Genomic DNA, 23,706 nt, shown 5'->3' on the forward strand with positions numbered 1-23,706 from the left:
ATCTGAAGGGGCACGTGCATCCCAATGTTTATAGCAGCAATGTCCACAACAGCCAAACTATGGAAAGAACCCAGATGTCTACTGACAGATGAACGGATAAAGAAGATGTCACACACACACACACACACTCACACACACACAGTGGAATATTATGCAGCCATCAAAAATATGAAATCTTGCCATTTGCAATGACGTGGATGGAACTAGAGGTATTATGTTAAGCGATATAAGTCAATCAGAGAAAGACAAGTATCATATGATCTCACTGATATGAGGAATTCTTAATCTCAGGAAACAAACTGAGGGTTGCTGGAGTGGCGGGGGTGGGAGGTACGGGGTGACTAGGTGATGCATACTGGGAAGTGTATGCGCTATGGTGATCGCTGTGAATTGTGTAAGACTGATGATCACAGACCTGTACCTCTGAAACAAATAATACATTATATGTTAGGAAAAAAAAAGCAGGAAGGGAAAAATGAAGGGGGGTAAATCAGAGGGGGAGACGAACCATGAGAGACGATGGACTCTGAGAAACAAACTGCGGGTTCTAGAGGGGAGGGGGTGGAGGGATGGGTTAGCCTGGTGATGGGTATTAAAGAGGGCACGTACTGAATGGAGCACTGGGTGTTATATGCAAACAATGAATCATGGAACACTACATTAAAAAAATAAAAAATAAAAAAGCAGGAATGAGAGAGGGAATATCACTACAGATGCTGCAGCTATTAGAAGGATAACAAGGGAATGTTGTGAACAATTCTATACCAATAAATTCAACCACTTAGAAGAAATGGACAAATTCCTTGAAAGATTCAAACTGCCAAAGTTCGTTCAAGCAGAAGTAGATAGCCTGAGTAGCCCTATTTCTATTTTTTAAAACTCAGTTCATAGTTAAAACCTTCCCACAAGAAAAAATCTTCCCCAGATGGCTCCACTGGTAAATTCCACCCAAAAATTAAGGAAGATAGATTACCAAACTCTTCCAAACTTCCGAAATTACTATAGGAGGAGCATTACCCTGATGCTGATGCTAAAACCTGACAATAATATTACAACAACAACAAAAAAATATAGATCAGTAACTCTTATACATGTAGCCATAAAATCTTTTAAAAATATTAGCACATCTATTCCAGAAATACATAAAAAATATAAAAATATATACATCACAATCAATTGGGGTTTATGCTAGTCAGATAAGCTTAATTCAACATTCAAAAAGCAATCAATGCCACTTGACATCCATTAGGATGGCTACTATTTAAAAAACAAGACAAAACAAACACAAACACCTATACACACACACACACACACACACACACAGACACTCTCACACACACACACACACACCCTAAGTGTTAGCAAGGATGTGGAGAAATTAGCACCCTTATACATTGCTGGTGAGAATATAAAATGGTACAGCTACTACAGAAAACAATTTGGTAATTCCTCAAAATATAAAATGTAGAATCACCATACGACTGAATAATTCCACTTCTAAGTATATACTCCAAACATTGAAAGTAGATACACCAATGTTCATAGCAGCATCACTCACAATAGCCAGAAGTTGAAAATAACCCAAATGCCCATCAACAGATGAATGGATAAATAAAATGTGATATATCCACACAATAGAATATTATTCAGGCTTTAAACGGAATGAAATTCTTATAAATACTACAACATGGATGAACCTTGAAAACATGCTAGATGAAATAAGCCCAACAAAAAAGGACAAATATTGTATGATTCCACTTACAGAAGGTTCCTAGAAAAGGCAAATTCAGAGACACAGAAAGTAGAACAGAGATTACCAGGGGCTGAGTAGAGGGAAGAACGAGGAGTTGGTGTTTAATGGTGTACAGTTTCTATTTGGGATGATGAAAACATTCTGGAAGTAGATAGCAGTGATGGCCGTACAACATTGTGAATGTAGTTAATGCCACTGAAATGTTCACCTAAAAATGGTTAAAATTGTATTTTTTTTTTGTTATTTACATATTACATAAATTTTAAAACTCCATCAGTGAAATTCACCATTACAACAAACTAAACAGAAAAATTATATGACATATCAACAGATGTAGAGGAAACATTTGGTAAAATTAAAATTGTACTGATAATTAAGTAAAAAAACCAATCTCTTAATAAAGCAGGAATACAAGGAAATATCAATCTCATATAGAGTATCTATGAAAAAAAACCCTACAATCATCATGGTATTTATAATGGTGAAAGACTGACTTTCCTTTAAAGATGAGGAGTGAGCTAAGGATATCTGCTTTCCAATTCAACAATCAACCACTTCTGTTCACCACTGTACCAGATGCTCTATTCGGAGCAATAAAGCAAGACAAGTAGATAAAAGCATACAGATTAGAAAGGAAGAAATAAAACTGTCTTTATTCATAGACAACAAGGTCATCAATGCAGAAAATCCCACACAATCTACAAGATAAGCTATTATAACTCAGCTTAGCTAGGTCGCAGAGTACAAGGTCAATATAAAAAACCAACTGTATTTCTATACAATAGAAAAGAAGAACTGGAAATTGAATGGTACAGCCACTGGTTTAAAAACCAACACCATTAAAAAAAAAATGCCATTAATAATATATCCAAAAACATGAAGCACTTAGGGATAAACATGAAAACTGTAAAATATTTCTATGAAAAAGTACAAAACATTGCTGTGAGATATTTCTAAAAACCTAAATAAATGGAGAGCTAGATCTTGTTCACAGACTGAAAGACTCCATGTTAAGATACTGATTTACGTGAAACTGATATATATAGTCGGCACAGTCCTAAAGAAAACTTCCCAATTGGCTTCTTTTTCTTGATAGAGACTGATTCTAAAATTTCTATCGAAATGCAAAGGCAATAAACTAGCCAATAAACAAACAAACAAACAAACAGAACAAAGACAGAGTTCTTTATTGGATTTCAACCTTACTTAAAAAGCTACAGTCTATACATACTTGTAATAGCTTCAGGATAGACATACGGATTAATAGAACAGAACAGAGAATCTAGAAACAGACCCACAAATATGTGGTCAACTGATTTACAACAAATGTGCTAGAAGAATTCAATGGAAAAGCATTAATCTTTTAAACAGATGACAGAACTGGATAACCTATGTGGAAAAGGAAGAAAGGAGAGGTCAGGAAGGAAGGGAAGGAGAAGGCAGGGGAGTTCTTTACCTGATAACGAATTTGTGTCCAAAATATGTAAAGAACTCTTACAACTACTCAATAAGAAAGCAACCTATCCAATTTTTAAAAAGACAAAACTTCGAACAGGCATTTCAGGGAAGAGATATGAATGGTAAATAAACATATGATAAGATATTCAACATTATCAGTTATTAGGGAAATGCAAATTAAATTCTAGTGAGATAACATTATATACCTACTAGTATAATCAAAACTATCAAAACCAACAATACCAAGAGCTGGAAAAGATGTAAAGTAATTGGAGCTCTCAAACACTGCTAGTGGGAATACAAATTAGTACAGCCTCTCTGGAAAACATCTTCACAGTTTCCTAACAAAGTTACACATGTGCTTATTATACAAATATGGACATAAAGAATATACTAGAGAAATATGTACATATAAAGACTTACATATGAATGTTTACAGCCACTTAATTTATAATAGCCTCAAACTAGAAAGAGCCCAAATGTCGGTGAAGACTAAAACAATAAGAGACAATAAAAAAGAACTAATGATAAATCCAACAACGCAGATGAATCTCAGCATTATGAAGCCAGACACAAAAGGCTTCCTAATGTATGATCCAATTTATATGACATTCTGGAAAGGCAAAATTATAGAAAGAGAAATCAAATCAGGGCTTGCCAGGGGCTAAGGAGAGGGGAAGAGATTAACTACAAATGGGAACTTTTTTGGGGGAACAGAAATATTATACATCTTAATTGTGGTGGTAGTTAATGAATGTATACACACATATAAACACACATGTCAAAATTCACTGAACTGCACCTTGATAAATCTGAATTTTTTATAAAATGGGGATATATTAGTATATACACACAGAATATCTCCGTAAAGATATTTATTTCTATTTATCAAATTCTTACATAATATTCACTATATTTGACAGTATTCTAAATGCTGTACAACTATTAACTCATTGTGGGAGATGCTACTCAAAAGAGAGACTAAGAGACCAAGGGTCTCAGAGTGAAGTAAGACTAACTTTTTCTCACTGTTCACTCTTTCATGCTATGAATTCTTTCAGCCATGTACATATCTTGTTTATTAAAAAAAAAACTTTTTAAAAACATGCTTTTGTAAGTTTTTAAACTGCTTTTGCTTCATTCATCACAGATTTTTCTTATTGACAAATCAGTGTATTCAGTCTTTCTCCCGATCTCCCTGCAGCATATGACTGCTACCTACTTCTTAAAGTCACTGTCTCTTCCTGTTTACAGGTTTTCTTTCCTCCTCCCTCCCGTCTCCCCCATGCACATTATCTGCTACTGAAAGCTTATCACGTACACTTCAGAAATACCTCAGGTATCTTTCCCCTCTCTTCTCTGCCACCACTGCCTGAGTTCAGACCCTCAGCATCTTTTACCTGAAGAGCTCTGCTAGCCCACCTGGCCTCTCAGCCCTCAGACTCATCCTGCTCAAATACACTCCCTATGTTACTTACAGGATTGTCTTTCGAAGAATGCACACCAGATCATATCACTTTCATGTTCAAATCTTAAATTAGTAATTCCTCAAGCTCCTTAATTCACATAAAAAACCATGGTCCCAGCTATTCATGACTTTCCAGATTCATCTTCATATTCTCTAGGTTCTAGGGTACTATAATTTTTGTTATATGATTAAAGCTCCTCACTGTTAACACTTAAGGGTTAGTTTTTCGAGTGTAGGGACCAAGTTTCAGTCATCTTGTTATCTTCAGTTTAAGTGTTTGGCATTTAGTGGGTGCAATGGTAAATTTTATGTGTCATTGTCTGGACCATGGTGACTAGATATTTGATCAAACATTATTCTGGGTATTCTGTGAGGGTGTTTTTGGAAGAGATTTACATTTATCACTGAACTCTGGGTAAAGCAGATTCCTCTCCATAATGTGGGTGGGCCTAATCAGTTGAAGACCCACCTAGAAGAAAAGGTTGACCTCCCCTGAAGCAAGAGGGAACTCAGCAGAAAGCTTCTGGACTCACACCTAACTCCTGATTCTCCAGCCTGCTGGCTTCTCCCTCAGATTTTAGACTAGCCAAGCCTCTACAACTGCACAGTCCAGTTCCTTAAAATAAGTCTCTGTGAGTGATGTATGAATGCGTATATATACATACACACATACAAATACATACACACACACACATACACATCCTGCTGGACTGTTTCTCTGGAGAACCCTGAACAATAATACAGGGGGTATACAAAAAAATGTTTTTCGTATTAACAAAATCAATGCTTTTTGTTCTATTTTCACTTAACATACAAATACATGTCTATGAGGAGATTTACTTTGACATATTTTTATAAATCACTCACCAGTTTTAAGTCAATATAAATGTGTTAAGTTAAAACAACATATACACAATATAAGAACTACAGAATCTTGAACACATGTTAGGTTTCATGTTACAAATACTTTTAAAAGAAGAAAAAGCATTGACTAGCCAGGTTATAAAAACAGAATTGAAATCTCTAGCAATACCACACAGACAAATAATTCTTAATCACTAAAAATAATTGCCTAGATATTCACAGCTGTCTTAAAAAGAAAATGTTTTTTAACAGATGATTTTGTTTTTACTACAAATTTCAGAAATGTGTTCCTGCAGAAATTGAAAACATCTCTAAAACACAATCCTTATGTGAGAAAATGGCATGGGAAAAAAAGGCATATTGTTTTTGATAGAAATAATTATTAAGCCTGTTTTATGAATTTCCATTTAATAAAATGTTTAATAAAAATAATTTCTACATGTGCATAGATAAAATGATAATACAAAATGGAATTAAACTAGTTCTGCTAAGTTATCTGCCAGGTGCTGAATTTGGGGTTCTCTGCTTCTCCTGCAACAGAGGTAGGTGTTAATGATGTCATTAACTGCTGCAGAAGAAATAGGGGACCATGAACATAAGTCTTGGCAGAAAATAAACACCCTCTGAGTTTACCTTTAAATTTAAAGTAAATAGAAAAATTAGTTTATAGAGCGCCTGTCCAATATAGTTCCTGCCCTAAAGGGATAACTCAGGATCTTTATTTCCAGTGTTTTCAGCTGTATTCCAGAAAAAAAGGCTAACAAACTCTGTTCTTTAAAAAACACAAATTAAAACTGTGGCCAAACGGCAAAAACCACAAGTCAATAAACTAAAAATTATTCAATTGGTATTATATAAAATAAATACAATGATACAATTTTTTAGTATTTGCCAACTGTAAGATTATGATTAATATTTCATCTTGGCCCCATAAACAGATGTTATTTTGTACCTGGAGAATCTGTCTTTAAAGATACAGAATACTGCCCTGGGGCGGGGGTTGGGGGGAACATTGACTTCTACTTTAAAAGTAGTTAAGACATTACTTAGAGTCAAAAACACTGGAGTAGGATTTGTTCATCACTTGATATTCTGGCAGGAGAGGCATATGTATATGTAAATGGAGCTCTCACCTTGTCAAGTTGATCTTGAAGACTAGTGGATGCTTTATAACCAAGCTGTAACAGCATTGCTTCTGCAGCATTTTTTTTGGCTATCTTTTTGTTAGGTCCTGTTCCAGTAGCAACTTCATTGCCTACTTTGACCTGGTAAGATTAAAGTAAGAAAGTGATGATAACTGCTTTGGTAAACAGGAACTCTTTAACACCATAAAACAATGTGTTATGCTCTCTAGCATTCAAAAATATAAAGTTTCATCCACAATGAAAACAGCAATTAAGATACTATTCCAGGGGCGCCTGGGTGGCTCAGTTGTTTAAGCGTCTGCTTTGGCTTCAGGTCATGATCCCAGGGTCCTGGGATCGAGCCCTGCATCGGGATCCCTGCTCGGCGGGAAGCCTGCTTCTCCCTCTCCCATTCCCCCCTGCTTGTGTTCCCTCGCCGTGTCTCTCTCTGTCAAATAAATAAATAAAATCTTAAAAAAAAAAGATACTATTCCATTTACATAATGTTATATACACAAGTGAAAATATATGTAGAGAAAATATGACAATATGGTCCTCAAAATGACAATGGGGGTTTATCTCAGGGTGACAGAATCTTAAATGATTTTTACTTCCTTACATATTTCTGTTATTTGATTTTTTAAAACAATATTATTTAATAAGCAGAAAAATAAAATTCACATTGTAACAGAGTTTATTTGGTTATGACTACATTTAGTATTATTTATATAATAAACTAAAAGACTGAAAAAAGGAAAAAATTTAAAAATAAATAAAAATTTTTCAAAGATTCTATTTATTTAGAGAAAAGAGTGCAAGCATGAGTGGGGGGGTTGGGCAGAGAGAGAAGCAGACTTCCTGCTGAGCAGGGAGCCTGCCATGGGGCTCCATTCCAGGACCCTGGGACCATGATCTGAGCCAAAGGCAGACACTTAACTGACTGAGCTACCCACGCAGCCCCAGACAAAAAATTTTTTTTAACTTTAAAAAGAAAGCAGAAAGTATAGCATTATAAGGAGAAATAAAAAATACACAACTACAGTGGGATTGTTTTTTATGAATTGGTCTCAGTAAACGATCAAAGCAGCAAACAAGAAAATAATCAGAACTTTATAAATTAAACATGTAGTCTGAATAAACTACAGGCAAAGAAGAAACCCCAATAAAATTAGAAAATATTATAAGTGAGTAATAACAGAAATATATCAAAATTTAAAGGATGCAGCTAAAGGAGGGTCGAGAAGAAAATATACAGCCATAAAAACTTAGAGAATGGCAGGAATGTAATGAGTTAAACATCCAGCTCAAGAAGTTATTAGAGCAAAATGAATCCAAAGAAAATAGAATAAAGACAAGGGCAGAAATTAAGGAAACAGAAAACAAAATAAAATAGAAAATTTCAAAAAGTCAAAAGCTGGTTCCCTGAAAAGACTAATAAAATGATAAATCAAAGGTTAAGACTGATCAAGGAAAAGTAAGAGAAGACACAAGTAAGAATGAAAATGGGAGATTACTATATCTTCTGTAGAATTAAAAAATAATAAGGGCTAGAGGCGTCTGGGTGGCTCAGCTGGTTAAGTATCTGCCTTTGGCTCAGGTCCCGATCACAGGATCCTGGGGTTGAGTACCACATCCAGCTCCCTTCTCAGCGGGGAGCCTGCTTTTCCCTCTCCTGATCCCCCTGCTTGTGTTCTCTCTCTCTCTCTGTCAAACAAATAAAAGCTTTAAAAAATAGTAAGGGATGTTGGGGCATCTGTGTGGCTCAGTTGGTTAAGCGACTGCCTTCGGCTCAGGTCATGATCCTGGAGTCCCTGGATCGAGTCCCACATCGGCTCCCTGCTGAGCAGGGAGTCTGCTTCTCCCTCTGACCCTCCCCCTCTCATGTGCTTTCTCTCTCTCAATTCTCTCTCTCTCTCTCTCAAATAAATAAAATCTTTTAAAAATAAAATAAAAAAATAATAAGGAATGTTGAGTATTTTAGCTAAAAATTTTTGAATATTTAAATAAAGTAGAAAAATCCCTCAACAATACAAGTTACCAAAACTGGCACAGAATAAACTCCGAACTGTACAGCTCTATAACTACTAAAAAAAAAAAAAATTAGAATAATTAAAACCTTTTCCACAAAGAAACTCCGGAGAGCTTCTCCAGCAAGTTCTACCTAATATTTAAGAATCATGCTAACCTTACAAAAATTCATCTAAGAATAGAAAAAGAGAAATCAGCCCCCAATTATTCAGTGAGGTATCACTTTCATTCCAAAATCCATCAAGAACAGTATAAGAAAGGAAATTTACAGACCAATTTTGTTCATGAATATAACTGCTAAAGTTTAAACTGTGTAACAGTAAACCGAACAAAGCAATATATAAAAAGAAAAATCATGACAAAGTTAGGTTTATCCCAGAAATGCAAGACTGGTCTAACATTTGAAACTCAAAATCAATCAACAGAATCTGCTATATTAATAGGTTGAGGAGACAAAACATAGAGTCATCCCAATAAATGGAGCAAGAGCATTTGATACAACTCAACATCCATTCATAATAAAAACTTAGTAAACTACAAGGGAAAAAAGGGAACTTCCTTAGTATGATAAAGGGCATTTTGCAAAAAACCTACAGCAAACCTCAGCAAATGTTATACTTAATGTTAAAATTTTGAAATTAGAAACAAGACAAGGATGCCCTCTATTTTTACTAGTACTTAACATTTTGCTACAAATCCTAGACAGAGCAATAGGGGAAGAAAAAATATGGTACAGAGTTAGAAGTATAAAAACAAACTCATTATCTGGAGATATGATATTTATATAGGAAATCTAAGAATACCTACAGATAAATTATAAGAATTTGTAAGAGTGTTAAGTTTTCTTTGTAAACAGTAGTATACAAAAGCCAACTGCATTTTTATATCCCATCAACAATCAAGTGGGAAATTAGTAAAAGATACCATTTATACTAAGTCTACGGCCATCCCATCCTGAACGCGGTGGATCTGGTCTGATATTGGAAGCTAAGATACCATTTATACTAAATGAAAATCAAACACCTATGATGTTAAGAACTTTATATAGAAAATGATAAGCACTGAGAAAAATTAAGATAGACCTAATAGAGATAATGAAATAAAATTTTTTAAAATAAATAATAAATAGAGATAATGCCATACTCGTACTGAAAATCAATGATACCAGTTCTCTTCAAATTGACTTATAAATTCAATGAATTCCCATCAAAATCCCACACATGTTTTTATAATACTTCACTAGCTGATTCCAAAATTTACATTGAAGTACAAAGTGCTAAGACCACCCAAAATCCTTTTGAGGAAGAATTTGGCTGCATTAAAGTTAATTACTTCTGTTCCTCAAAAGAGCATCACTAAAATTGCAGGAAAAAAAATAAAGTCACAACACAAGAAAAGATATTTGAAATGCCATGTAACTAAAAAAGACTCACATTCCAGAATATATAGTGAATGCCTATATGTTATTTTTTTAAAGCCAGTACAAAAAAAAAGCAAGAGAGCTGAACAGGCCAACTATATATGAAAATTTGGAATGTTTTACCAGATGTCACTGTGCTTTGTTTAGAAAAATATTGGCTTCAATAGCTTCATGCTGCTTTAATAAAATTTCACAATTACAATATACTGTGCACTAGCAATGAATTAGTATGTGGTACTACCAAATACAGTTTTCAGAGATAAAGCATGATACTTCTATCCATAGTTTTCTTTTTTGGCTCTTGGGTGAAAGCATAACTTGCTATTTCATGTGTCTCAGAACATATCAGACTTGTGCGCTATTTGCCATTCATTCTTATACCAGTATTTAGGCTTTATTTGGTTAGCATTTCTATCACTACTTTTAAGCTTCAGTGAATGAAGTACTTCTAAACACAGTGGTTAGAAAAAAAAAACTTAAATATAAACAACGTGCAAATTATATGACAAATAAATTATGCTTTTTTATTTTTATTTATTTTTTAAAGATTTATTTATTTATTTATTTGACATAGAGAGAGAGATACAGAGAGCACACAAGCAAGGGGAGCGGCAGGCAGAGGGAGAGGGAGAAGCAGGCTCTCTGCTGAGCAGCCTGATGTGGGACTTGATCCGAGGACCCTGGTATCATGACCTGAGCCGAAGGCAGACGCTTAACCAACTGAGCCACCCAGGTGCCCCTTTTAATAGTTCTTGTAGCATATGAAACACTGAAAATGTATTCATTATAGAATTTCTGTAGCAACTATCACAAATGTTATATTTCAAGCCTGTGCAATGTCTTTGAAACATTTCACTGCTTTTTCTTCTGAAACTAGAAACCATCGCATTATGATATCAGCAGTAGTCTATAGACCTCACTCAGAAGTCCTGATCAAGCACTGTCCAGTCGTTCCCTGGAGCTGAGTGAACACCCACTACCTCCCATATCTGTGCTGGCCTGCCCTGACCTGAACACAGCAGGCCCTAGGTATAATGTGTTTGAGTCCCCAGCTAAAGCCGGGCCTCTGCTACCTGTTATTTTTTCCAATGTTTGATTTGTTCCCCAGCTTCACCAGCCCCTGTGTTTTTGCTGGAATGCTTGCTAACAGATTAGGCCAGCTACGTCAGAAGCTTCCTCTACTGCTCTGCAGGTCAAAAGACTTGCCAAAGTAAATGGAAGCAAGACCCCTGAGCAGAAAAAATGTTTCATCTGTTTTTACATGCTATATACACCTCACTCACTCTCATTCAATTCTTTTACTGCTTCATCTCTAAATCACATTTATCTACCCAGGCCTGATACTCTTTGACTCCAGTCTCTTGCTCTTGGGTAAGGCTGTTCCCATCTCAAGAGCATTCACGTTGGATCTGTATCTGCAGCTTTCCATTTGACCTATTCTGCCACCTTCGAAGACTTGACTGCTAGAACAGGGGCTTCCAGATTCATTTTTGCCACTCACCCATCCCTTGCCTCTCACAAGTTTTTATGGTGGCATGGTTCAAACAGTTTGCGGATACTTATCCAGACCTTATTTGTTAGTATTGGAAAAGATGACTGTGCTGACAGACTTTTGATTCCCTGCTAACAAACACAGTGGGCACTCAAAACAAATCACATCATTATAAAAGCAATTATGTATGTAAATAAACTTCATAAGTCATCTTCCTAGAAAACTCAAAAAATTTTTAACTATTACAAATAATATTTTTACATTAAAATGTTAATTTGTCTGCAAAGAAGTTCAATTATTATGCTATACAATAATTTTAAGACTGCCATATTTTTATCTTTAAACAAATCACTTAAGTGAGTCAAGTCCTCAGAAAAGCTAAAAAAAAAGTTCTAAACTAGCATACACCAAAGACTTAATTCATTATCTTTCAATAAGTAATAAATAAAACTGATGAAATTTGCTTTATATATATTTTTAAAAACCTGAAGATTTTAATCACTGGTAGAAAAATTAATAGAATGTGCTATACACAATGTGTATATGTGATATACACTTAATTTAGTTGTCATTATTTTCTCTTCAAAAAATTAAAATATACCCCTTTCTAAAAAAAAAATAAAAAGCTTTAAGAAATATTGCTCTCAAAATAAATACCCAAATAATCTCATCAGAGATTTTTGTCTAGTAATCAATACAAGTAACTGCATCCACTTTATAACATACAAACTTACCATTATTTTTCTTGGTGATAGATAAATATGAGCATATTACCTCTAGATAGTTTTATTTCCACATTCAATTTTAACAAATGATAACATTGCTTAAGTAGTTTTGTACAAAGTTTATACTTTGATAAACTTGCTGCAATACTATAATGAATCCACTGGGAATTCCAGAAGGGGGAAAAGCAATATGAATTCAGTGTGAAAACATTTAAAAGCACAGCCAAATGTTCCCATTTGACTAGAATGTTTATGAATACCCATAAAATGGAAGCTGGCCTAAGATATTCTAAATTCCTTTTTATTACTCCACAGGAAAAAAAAAAAACTGTTTAATAAAGTCAAAATTTTTATTCCTAATACAGGTCTAAATTTAGGTGATTTTTTTCCCCCCTCAGGTTTTGGAGTTCAAAAGATACTTCCTAGAATTCTTCCTAGAATTCTACTAAGCATGTAAAAGGAAAAATGGTAAAGTATTTTATGAAGTGAAAATACTAGAGTAAGACTGTTCTGGGTCTAATGACATGTAGATAATAATGTGCTTACTAGCCATAGAAGTATTCCCCCCTTTTTGGATATCGAGGTTCCCAACCATGGTTTATCTGACTGCATTGTAAGTTTACGTCTCCAACAAAGCCAAACATACTAGCTCTCAATCAGGCAGATAGGCAACAAATATACACCCAAGGTTTCTTAAGGTACTACTATATACATATACTATATTGGGTACTGTGAGATAAAGAAATGCAGAGATTATAAATTGGGAAAGAAGGTAAAATTTAGAAATGCATGCCTGGGTGGCTCAGTCAGTTAAGTGACTGACTCTTGGTTTTGGCGCAGGTCATGATCTCAGGGTCATGAGACTGAGCCCTGCGTCAGGATTCGCACTCAGCACTGAGTCTGCTTGGGATTCCTTCCCTCTTCCTCTCCCTCCCTTTCTGCCCCTCCCCTGGCTTGTGTGCGCAGCTCTCTCTCCCTCTCTCAAATAAATAAATAAAATCTTAAAAAAAAAAAAGATATGCATGAAAAGTTAATCAGTATGAGATACTATGTGTTACTGCCAAAATGTCCACCACATGGTCAGCACTTAATAAATAAATCTGTGGATTTTAACTGGATCACATTAAAGGTGAGATCCACAGGTCTGACTGGGAAAAGTTTCTTTGACAAGCCAATTATAATAAAAAGTTTTGGGACAATAAGGAGAATTTAAATATGGACTGGGTATTAAATGATTCTAATGAATATGAATCATGCTTAATATAAGAACATAAAGGAAAACGTCCATATTTTTTAGTGATATACACTAAGTAGGTAGGCTGAAATGGTATGTGACTAGATATTAGCTCTGAAATACTTAAGAAAAGAAGGGAGGGAAGGAGGAAAGAAAATCTGACAGCTGTAGCAAGTGTGGCAAAAATCTTAATTGTTGTGTTTGGATGGTGGGCATATTCCTCCTATGTCATTGCTATTCCATTATATTATTGTTTAATAGTATAATATTAAGTATACCCACCTTTGGAGATGTTTGAAATTTACACAATAAGAATTAAAGGTTTCTTCAATACTGGGGCTTGAGTTGGCAAATGAAGATGAATAGGCAGAATTTTAAAAGGGCGGCATTTTAGGCATTGTGCCTCAATCTGAAACCTCAAAACCTCTAGATGCCTAAATCTCTCAGCGATTCTGAGTCCCTCAGTCCTCACCATAGTTAGGCAGGAAGTCAGCTTTCTTTTCCTAATTTTCCTGATAACCCAAAAGCTCATGCTCTTGGCCCTATTCCATCTATGACATCTATCTTCTAAATGATGTCTCTAATTCCATCTGTATCCTATTTCCCAGTAGTTAACGGCCTCTGGCTGCAAACTGTAACATAAGTTAGAGATAGGCATTCTAAACTATAAACTCTGTGGTGAATAACATGTGTGGACTCACAGTCCCTTCAAAAACCCAGACTGTCTAACATGTCCTTGACACCTGAATGTTTCAACCAAGTTAGTAGGTGGGCCTGGAAGGAATGAAACTTATGAGTTGCTAGTTTGCCTTTCCCCCATTTTCCCTCTATTACAACCTGGGGTTTTCTAATTTTTTTTTCAGTGTTAAAAATTTTTTTTTCTAATAAAATGCTAGAAATACCTGCATCACAAATTCCCGACGTCGAGGCATTCCTCTTTCTGAAAGCAGAACATAATCTGGCTCTTTTTCCTTTTTGGCCTGTTGAATTTGAGCCAGGCGGCTAATGGGGTTCATTCCTTGACCATACTCTGGTCCAGCCTAAAAGATAATTTAAGAAAAAATTTCAAAACATGCTTGTAAAACTTGTTATTGGATCCTTCGAGAAACAGTGGATCTCCCCTCATCCTCTGCACCCCAAAACCGTAACTGGAGAAGATAATGTGACTGGATAGTCAAATTTAAGATTTATAAAGGTAAATCATAGAATAGATCTGAAACTAAGGCTTCTATGGGATTTAGGGCTCAAATGTATTACTGATAAATTGGGTTAAGTCTACTTTTAAACTCTTCAATATATCAGAGTTGCTTCACAACTTCTGTTCATCAAAGAACACCAAAAAGAGGGGCACCTGGGTGGCTCAGTTGGTTGACCATCTGACTTAGGCTCAGGTCATAGTCTCAGGGTCCTGGGATCAAGCCCTTCATGGGGCTCCCTGCTCAGTAGGGAGTCTGCTTGTCCCTCTCCCTCTCCCCCTCCCAATGCTCATGTTATCTCTCTTCCCCCCCACTCAAATAAATGAATAAAATCTTAAACACACACACACACACACACACACACACACACACCACACACACACACACACACACACACACACACACACACACACCAAAAAGGATGTAAGAAGACAAGCCATGAACTAGGAAAAGATATCTGCGATACTTAGAACTAAAAAATGATATATTCAGTATCCAAAATATACATATTTTTAAATTTTTATTTATTTATTTTTGAGAGGGAGAGAGTGCACGAGCAGGGGGAGGGGCAAAGGGAAAAGCAGACTCCCTGCTGAGCAGGGAGCCCGATGTGGAACTCGATCCCAAGACTCCGGGATCATGACCTGAGCTGAAGGCAGATGCTTAACCAACTGAGCCACCAGGCACCCCAAAATATATTTTTTAAAAGTCCTAAAAAGTATAAGACAATGTAAATGAAAAATGGGCAAAAGAGATGAATAGATATTTAACAGAAGAAAAAATATGAAAAGATTATCTCATTAAGACTCAGAAAATGCATATTAAAACCATAGTGAGATATTATTTCATACCCATCCACTTAGCAAAAATTAAGAAGTCTGACAGCCCTGATTGGTGAGGATGGAGAGTAACAAAAACTTATACACTGCTGGGGCACCTGGCTGGCTCAATCAGGTGAGCATGCAATTCTTGATCTTGGGGCCATGAGTTCAAACCCCACATTGGGTGTAGAGATTACTAAAAAATAAACTTAAAAAAAAAAACCAAAAACCACATACACTGATAGTATAAATTGGAAAACAATATGACAAAGCCAAAAACCAGTAGCCTACTCATAGGCATGTTTATATCTCTCGAAAACTGTTGCCCATATGCACTAGCTCACATGTACAAGAATATCCATAGCTGCATTATTTGAAATAGCAAAAAAAAAACACCAAAAAACAAAAAACAACTGGAAATAACCTAAACAGTCATCAGTAAAAGAACAAATATATTATGGCATGTTTATTTAGTAAAGTGGCATATAACAATGAAAATGAATTAAGGGGTGGCTCAATTGGTTAAGCATCTGCCTTCAGCTCAGGTCATGACCCCAGAATCCTGGGATCAAGCCCCGCATCGGGCTCCTTGCTCAGTGGGGAGCCTGCTTCTCCCTCTGCCTGCTGATCCCCCTGCCTGCTTTCTCTCTCTCTCCCTCTCTAATAAATAAATAAAGTCTTAAGAAAAGAAATGAATTAAGGATAGCTAAATGCCTCAAAATGAGTGAATTTCAAAAAAAACTTTAAGAAAAGTGAACACAGAAGAATAAATATAGGATGATATAACTTATGTAAAGACCACTAAAACCACAAAACACTGTTGAAATTAAATGAGATCTCAATAAATGGACAGACATATATGTTCATGGATCAGAAGACTCAATATTCTTAAAATGTTAATTCTCTTCAAACTGATCTATCAAATTCATTGCAATCCCAATCAAAATCCCACTAAGCTTTTTCTTGTAATAATTAATAAGCTAATGCTAAGATTCATGTAGAAATGCAAAGGACAGATAACCAAACAACTTTGAAAAAAAGAACAAAACTTGGAGGACTCAGACTACCTGATTTCAAGATTTATTATAAAGCTATGGTAATCAAGACTGTATGTGTAGCATTGGCACAGAGAGATTAATGAAACAGAGCAACATCCAGAAACAGACCCATACATATATGGTCAAATGATTTTTGACAAAGGTGCAAAAAAGGGTAGTCTTTTTCAACCACTGGTACTGGAACAACTGAATATTCATATGCAAAAAAAGAAAAACCTCAAAACTTCATACCTCACACCATTACAAAAAATAACTCAAATGGTTCACAGACCTAAATGTAACATCTGTAACTATAAAATTTCCAGAAGAAAATATAGGTGAAATTTTTGTGCCCTGGTTAGGTGACAACTGCTTAGGTACAACCCTAAAATCATATTCCATAAAAATAATACATTGGATTTTTTCAAAATTAGTAATTTCTGTTCTTTGAAAAGGACAAGTCATAGGCTTGGTGAAAATATTTGCAAATCACGTATCTGATAAAGAACTTGTAGGAACGCCTGGGTGGCTCAGTCGTTAAGTGTCTGCCTTCAGCCCAAGTCATGATCCCAGGGTCCTGGGGTTGAGCCCTGCATCAGGCTCCCTGCTCAGCAGGAAGCCTGCTTCTCCCTCCCCCCACTCCCCCTGCTTGTGTTCCCTCTCTTGCTGTCTCTCTCTGTCAAATAAATAAATAAAATCTTTAAAAAAAAAAAAACCTGTTTGGGGAGGGGAGTGAACTAGGTAAAAGGGATTAAGAGATATAAACTTCCAGTTATAAAATAAATAAGTCATAGGGACGTAATGTACAGCATAGGGAATGCAATCAATGACAGCTTTGTATGGTGACAGATGGTAACTAGACTTAATGGGGATCATTTCATAATGTATAAAAATATTGAAACACTATGATGTATACCTGAAACTAAGAGGATATTGCATGTCATTTATGCTTCAATTAAAAAAAAGAATTCTCACTGAAAAAAAATAACTTGTATCCTAAGTATATGAAGACCTCTTAAAATTCAATAATAAATTTATTATTTGAATTTTATTTTTATTATTTAAATTGCTTAATTTTTTAAATGGGCAAAAGATCTGAAGAGCACTTCATTATGCTTCATGTGCTACCAAACACATAAAAAATGCTCAACATCATTAGTTACTGGAGAAATGTGAATTAAAACCACAACTGGGTATCAATACACATGTATTTGTACAACTGAAATTTAAGACTATACTATGTATTAGAAAGGACATGTAGCAACTAGAATTCTCACACATGGCTGATGAGAATGTAAAACAGTACATTCTTTTGAAAAACAACTGGCCATCTCTTAAAATGTTGAATATATACCTACTAAATGACCAAGTCATTCACTCCCAAGCATTTACCACTCCCCCACAAAAAAGGAAAGCTTATGCCAAAAGACTTATACACAAATGTTCATAGCAGCTTTATTTACAGCCCAAAATGAGAAACATCCAAAATATCCACCAAAGGATGAATGGATAAACAAAGGGTGGTGTAATTATACCACAAAATACTACTTGGCATTAAAACAGAACCAATAACTGATAAATGCAACCACATGAGTGAATCTCAAAACGATTTATGTTAAGCGAAAGAAGCCAGCCAAAAAAAGGTAGTTTCTTGGGAATGGAGGATGGGAGTGGATTACAAAGGGGCACGAGGCAACTTTTGGGAGCAATGGATAGGTTCATTACCTTGATTATGGTCATGGTTTCACAGGTGTACACATATATCAAAACATATCAAATTGCAAGCTTTAAATATGTACACTTCATTATATGTCAATTATACCTCAACAAAGCTGTTTAAAAAGCTAACCAACCAAATGCCATTTTTTCAGAAAAACAAACATATAGTAAAATTATAAGGTAAGGAATTGTTAATATAAAACTAATGATTGTGATTCACTCTGTGAGGTGGTATCTGGATGTGACAGGAGGGCATACACACAGCTTCAATCTCACTGAGAAAATGTTCTATATTCAAGTCGGGCAGTAGGTCTTACTTTTACTTAATATGCTTTTTAACATAAATACAAATACTATATAAACCATTTAGAAGACACTATTTTAACATTATATGGGTATGTTTATGAGAAAAGCTTTTTAAATCTTTTTAAAACACTTAAGTATGGCTGTTTTAGTGCCTTCTAAAAGGTTTAAAAACAAAAAACCTTTGCAAATCTTTGTGCATATGAACTTTCTTTCATATATTATCCTAGAAGTAAAGCTTTATATTTATCAAATGGTCAGAACCTTATTTCCAGCTGTGAAAATTTCTTCTAAAACAGGTATTAGACACAAGGGCTATCACTATGTTACAGATGACGGATGTTTCACTAAACTTATGTATAGAGTGAGCTCCTCCTGAGAACTGCTGGCTCTCAACCATATCTAGTTTGGTGCTGCAAGTCGGATCCTGCAGGATCTTTTAAATTTAGGATTTTGGACTTTATCCAAGGAGCAATGGGAAATTACTAAAAGATTTCAAGCAGAGGCATGACATGATCTGACTGATGTCTCTAAAAGGTAACATTTTTTAAAAGATCAGTTAATGTCAAAAGTATTATAGGAAGGCCAATTAAAAATATGCTATAACAATTCAGGCAAGAGATGATTTTGAGTTGAACCAAAAGGGTGGCAGAGAGATGGAAATAAATGAACCAACTTAAAAAATACTTAAGTGATAAATTCAATAGGACTTGATTATTATTGGATATAATGGCTAAGAGAGAAGTTAAAAATGACTCCCAGGTTTTTGTTTCAGCAGTGGGATGGTCATGCCAGGCACTGTGGTATGGAATGTTGGGGGCACCTGGGTGGCTCAGTTGTTAAATGTTTGCCTTCAGCTCAGGTCATGATCTGAGAGTCCTGGGATCGAGCCCCCACATCGGGCTCCCTGCTCCGCGGAAGCCTGCTTCTCCCCTCTCCCCACTCCCCCTGCTTGTGTTCCCGCTCTCGCTCTGTCAAATAAATAAATAAAATCTAAAAAAAAAAAGAAAAAAAGGAATGCTGGAGGAGGAGGAGGTTATGATGAGTTTGATGTGCCTGTGAAATATGAAGTGAAGATGTCCAATAGGCAGTGTAGAGCACAGAAGAGCATTGGGAATCATCTACATAAAGACTGAACTGAAGCCTGAAAGTATGAAGAGCAGCCTAGGGAAGAGTAAGAGAAGAAAAAGACTGAGAACTTAGTACTGTAATACGTGGAAACAAGAGGAGAGATAAGGAAAATGTTAACTTGTAATTAAATAATGCTTTCTACCTCTACTTACCTGCCAAAAAAATGAAAACTAAATGAATTATAAAGGAAGTAAGTACTGATGAGAAAGACTAATATAGACAATTAGTTACAAGTCTAAGATTGGATTATCAGTGAAAAGGTGAAGGGAAGCTTTTGAGTCTAGGACTAGAAGTATGCCTAGTTCACGAAGATATTCAAATAAAAATGTACTTCCAATGATGCATTGTCTCTACTCTTAATTTACACTTTATAAAAATGTTTTTAAGTTCCATGGGGAACCTGGGTGGCTCAGTCAGTTAAGCGTCTGACTCTTGATTTTGGCTCAGGTCAGGATCTCAGGGTTGTGAGACTGAACCCCACATCCAGCTCCACACTGGGCATGGAGCCTGCTTAAGATTTCTCTTTCCTCTCCCTCTGCCCCTCCTTCCCTCTTTAAAAAAAGTTCTTAAGTTCCAAAACCCTGTTGTTGATATGGATTCCAATGACAAAAAAAACAGATGCCAAAATCCAATTAGATAATAATGGAGTCTGAGAACATTAAGAATGGCTGGTTTCTTCCCTTGATTGAAATTAACTACTAGCATCCCTTGACAATTAAGTTATTCCTTGGATATCAAGTCTTATGTTATCTTTCCCAAACTAGTACAGAAAGTCTTTTAACAGTTGTGTCCAGAAAACTTTATCTCCAACATTGGAAATACATTCTCTGAAGTCTCATCTTATAGAAAAGAACTACATTAAAAAACAAAATATAAACCCAGAGACATCACTAGGGCAGTCTTACATTTTAACAAGGTAACTCTGTAGAGTTAATTTTAAAATCCAAAGGAGTTCACAATCAGTTTCAAATGGACACTGGAATCAGACATGACTGGACCTGGAACCTGTTACATGATCTTGGGTAAGTTTCTTAAACATCAAGGATCCCATTTGTAAAACAGGATAATGGCTACATCACAGCATGATTAAGAAAATTAAAATAATGTGATGTTTCATTCTAAATAAAGTCCAGGTAAATCATCAACAGTTTATTCTCTGCTTCTACTGCATGATAAACAAACTGTAGAGCCTAGATGTATAAGACCTGTAAGGAAGGATAAAAATGCTGAAAAACCAAGATATTATTTCAACCTACCCATTTATTGGCCCACCATACTTAAAAATTACCTAGATTCCAACTCATTGTATGCATGCTGCTTTCTCAAAATAACCTTACATTTCAGAAGATGTCTATAGGATTTACTTTAACATAAGACAGACACGGTACAAATAATTCCAAATGTGATGTATGTGAGGAAAAATGCAAGGGGCTAACCTAATCTGGGAGTGGGGGAGAACAAAGAAGGCTTCCCTAAAGAAGTCAAGTTCAAGCTGAGATATGAATGGTGGATAGGAAGAAAGTTCTGAATAACATGCTTATATACTAGAAGTAGCAGCAAATAATTTTGAGAATTTAAAATGTTTATCCCCACTCTGGGGAATAACATTTAAACAATAATCTTGTTTTTAATGGCTAAAGGTAAAAGCAACAAGGTTATGTTTATATCCTACCAGAAAAATGTATAGATCTTTTCTAGTCTAATGGCTCATTATTTGTAACTTACTAAGATTTGATTTAGTTTAATAAATTACTGTGACCAGTTTTGTGCTGCCATTCCGATGCAGAGCACTGTTCTTCCAACATGGAAAGGCTATAGATTTTATATATAAAAATATTTAAGACAAACAAAAAAAAACAAAACAGACTCACTAATACAGAGAACAAAGTGGTGGTTGGCAAAGGGGAGGGGGATGGGTGAAATAGGTGAATGGGATTAAGAGCTAAAGACTTCCAGTTACAAAATAAATAAGTTACAGGGCTGAAAAGTATAGCATAGGAAATACAGTCAATAGTACTGTAATAACGAACAGTGACAGATAGTGACTAAGTACTCAGTAATGCGTACAACTGCTGAGTCAGTATATTGTACAACTGACACTAATATTTCATTGTATTTCTACTATACCTCAATAATAAAAATTTTAAAAAAATATTTAAGAAAACAGACCATGGATATATTCACATACATATAAGATGTGAATAGACAGAGTTAGATACAAAATAACAATAGTTAAGCTTTTTTGAGCACTTATAATTTGTATTGTTAATATTTAATAATAATTACTAACACATTCTGTGTATATTTCAGTTAACACATAACAATCCCTATGAAGCAAGTTCAATTATTATTCCTACTTTCATAAGTAAAGAAATAAAAGATTAGAAAAGTTAGGTAACTTGCTCAGGTCACAGGGATTCAGACTTAAAACTGAATCCAAACGTTATGTTCTTAAAAGCCATAATTCTACTCCCTAACCATGAGGTTAGAGCATATGAATGAAAGCCAGCCCTCAGAATCAAGAGGAATCATGATAAGTAGATCTATTTGGCATTTATTTTTAGTCTACCTTATATACAATATAGAATGCTATTTCAGGGAACTCATAACCTATACATTCTCAGTTAGACAATGACAGTATTCATTAAGAACATGTGTATGGGGTGCCTGGGTGGCTCAGTCAGTTAAGCTTCTGCCTTCAGCTCAGGTCATGATCCCAGTGTGCCGGGATCGAGCCACGTATCACATTGGACTCCTTGCTCAGTCGGGAGCCTGCTTCTCCCTCTCCCTCTGCCTCTGCCTGCACTCCCCTGCTTGTGCTCTCTCTCTGTCAAATAAATAAATAAAATCTCTATAAAAAAAAATAAGAAGAACACGTGTTTATACAGTTATTTATGGAAATATGTATGCATGTATTTTAAATAAAAACAAAGGTGCAAAAGCAGAAAATCTATAAAAATACTGTAGTTTTACCATTGTATAATCTGAACAAAAGAGGTTCATCAGAGATAAAAACGTACAGTTGACCCCTGAACAACGTTTGCAGGGAGGGGGAGGGGGGAGCACCAATACCCTACTCAGTCAAAAATCCATGTATAACTTCTTTTAGTTTTGATTCCCCCAAAGCTTAACTACCAATAGCTATGGTTGATCAGAAGCCTTACCAATAACATAGAACAGTGAATTAACACACATTCTGTATGTTGTATGTATTATGTACTATATTCTTACACTAAAGTAGAAGAAAAATGTTACTAAGAAAATCACAAGAAAAAAAGAAAAAAGAAAATCATAAGAAAAGAAAATACATTTACCATACTGTATTTAGAGAAAAAATCTGCATATAATGCACTCATGCAGTTTAAAACCCATGTTGTTCAAGGGTTAACCGTGCTTCATATTTGTAATTCTTGATTTGTAGAGCAGAACCAGAAGTCTGCTAACTAAGTGACACTGACTTGGCAACTGACATGTTGGCAACTGAAGGCTTTCTCTGTGAGCAGAACTCTAGTTCATGCAAGTCATACACACTGAGCGCTCACAGGCAGTGTCCTATACTCAGGGCTGAATCATCTCACCCATTTTTTGGTTGTTGTTGTGTTGTTAGCGTAAACAAAAAAAAAATCTGCTCTAGTAAAAGAGTTACAACATCTTGAAAAAATGTGTGCTCTGTTTTCTTCTTTGGCAAGGTATACATGCCTGAAAGAATAGAAACAAAATACTACCACTTACCTCACAGGGCTGCTATGAGGATTAAATGTGATAAAGCACATGAAGTGCTGGGACACACAGTGCTTTTTATATGTATGAGCTGCTGCTATCACGGCATTGGTATTAGTCATACAAGTATTACTCTGTAACCTACCACCGTTTCATGATATCCCAAGAAGGTACTCTATCGCAGCCTGTGTGCAGAAAGAACACGGCACTGGA

General features: G+C 35.4%; 1 protein-coding gene across 1 annotated transcript in view; it reads right to left on the minus strand.

Moving 5' to 3' along the window:
* The window catches only part of STAU2 (staufen double-stranded RNA binding protein 2), a 304,220-nt gene that overhangs the window by 154,117 nt on the left and 126,397 nt on the right, over nucleotides 1-23,706 (minus strand). The window contains 2 exon segments of the mRNA XM_035727107.1: nucleotides 6,677-6,808; nucleotides 14,469-14,606. Coding sequence (XP_035583000.1) covers nucleotides 6,677-6,808; nucleotides 14,469-14,606 — 270 coding nt within the window.

The sequence above is a fragment of the Zalophus californianus genome, chromosome 4 (assembly GCF_009762305.2).
Source record: "Zalophus californianus isolate mZalCal1 chromosome 4, mZalCal1.pri.v2, whole genome shotgun sequence".
In the NCBI taxonomy this organism is placed as follows: domain Eukaryota; kingdom Metazoa; phylum Chordata; class Mammalia; order Carnivora; family Otariidae; genus Zalophus; species Zalophus californianus.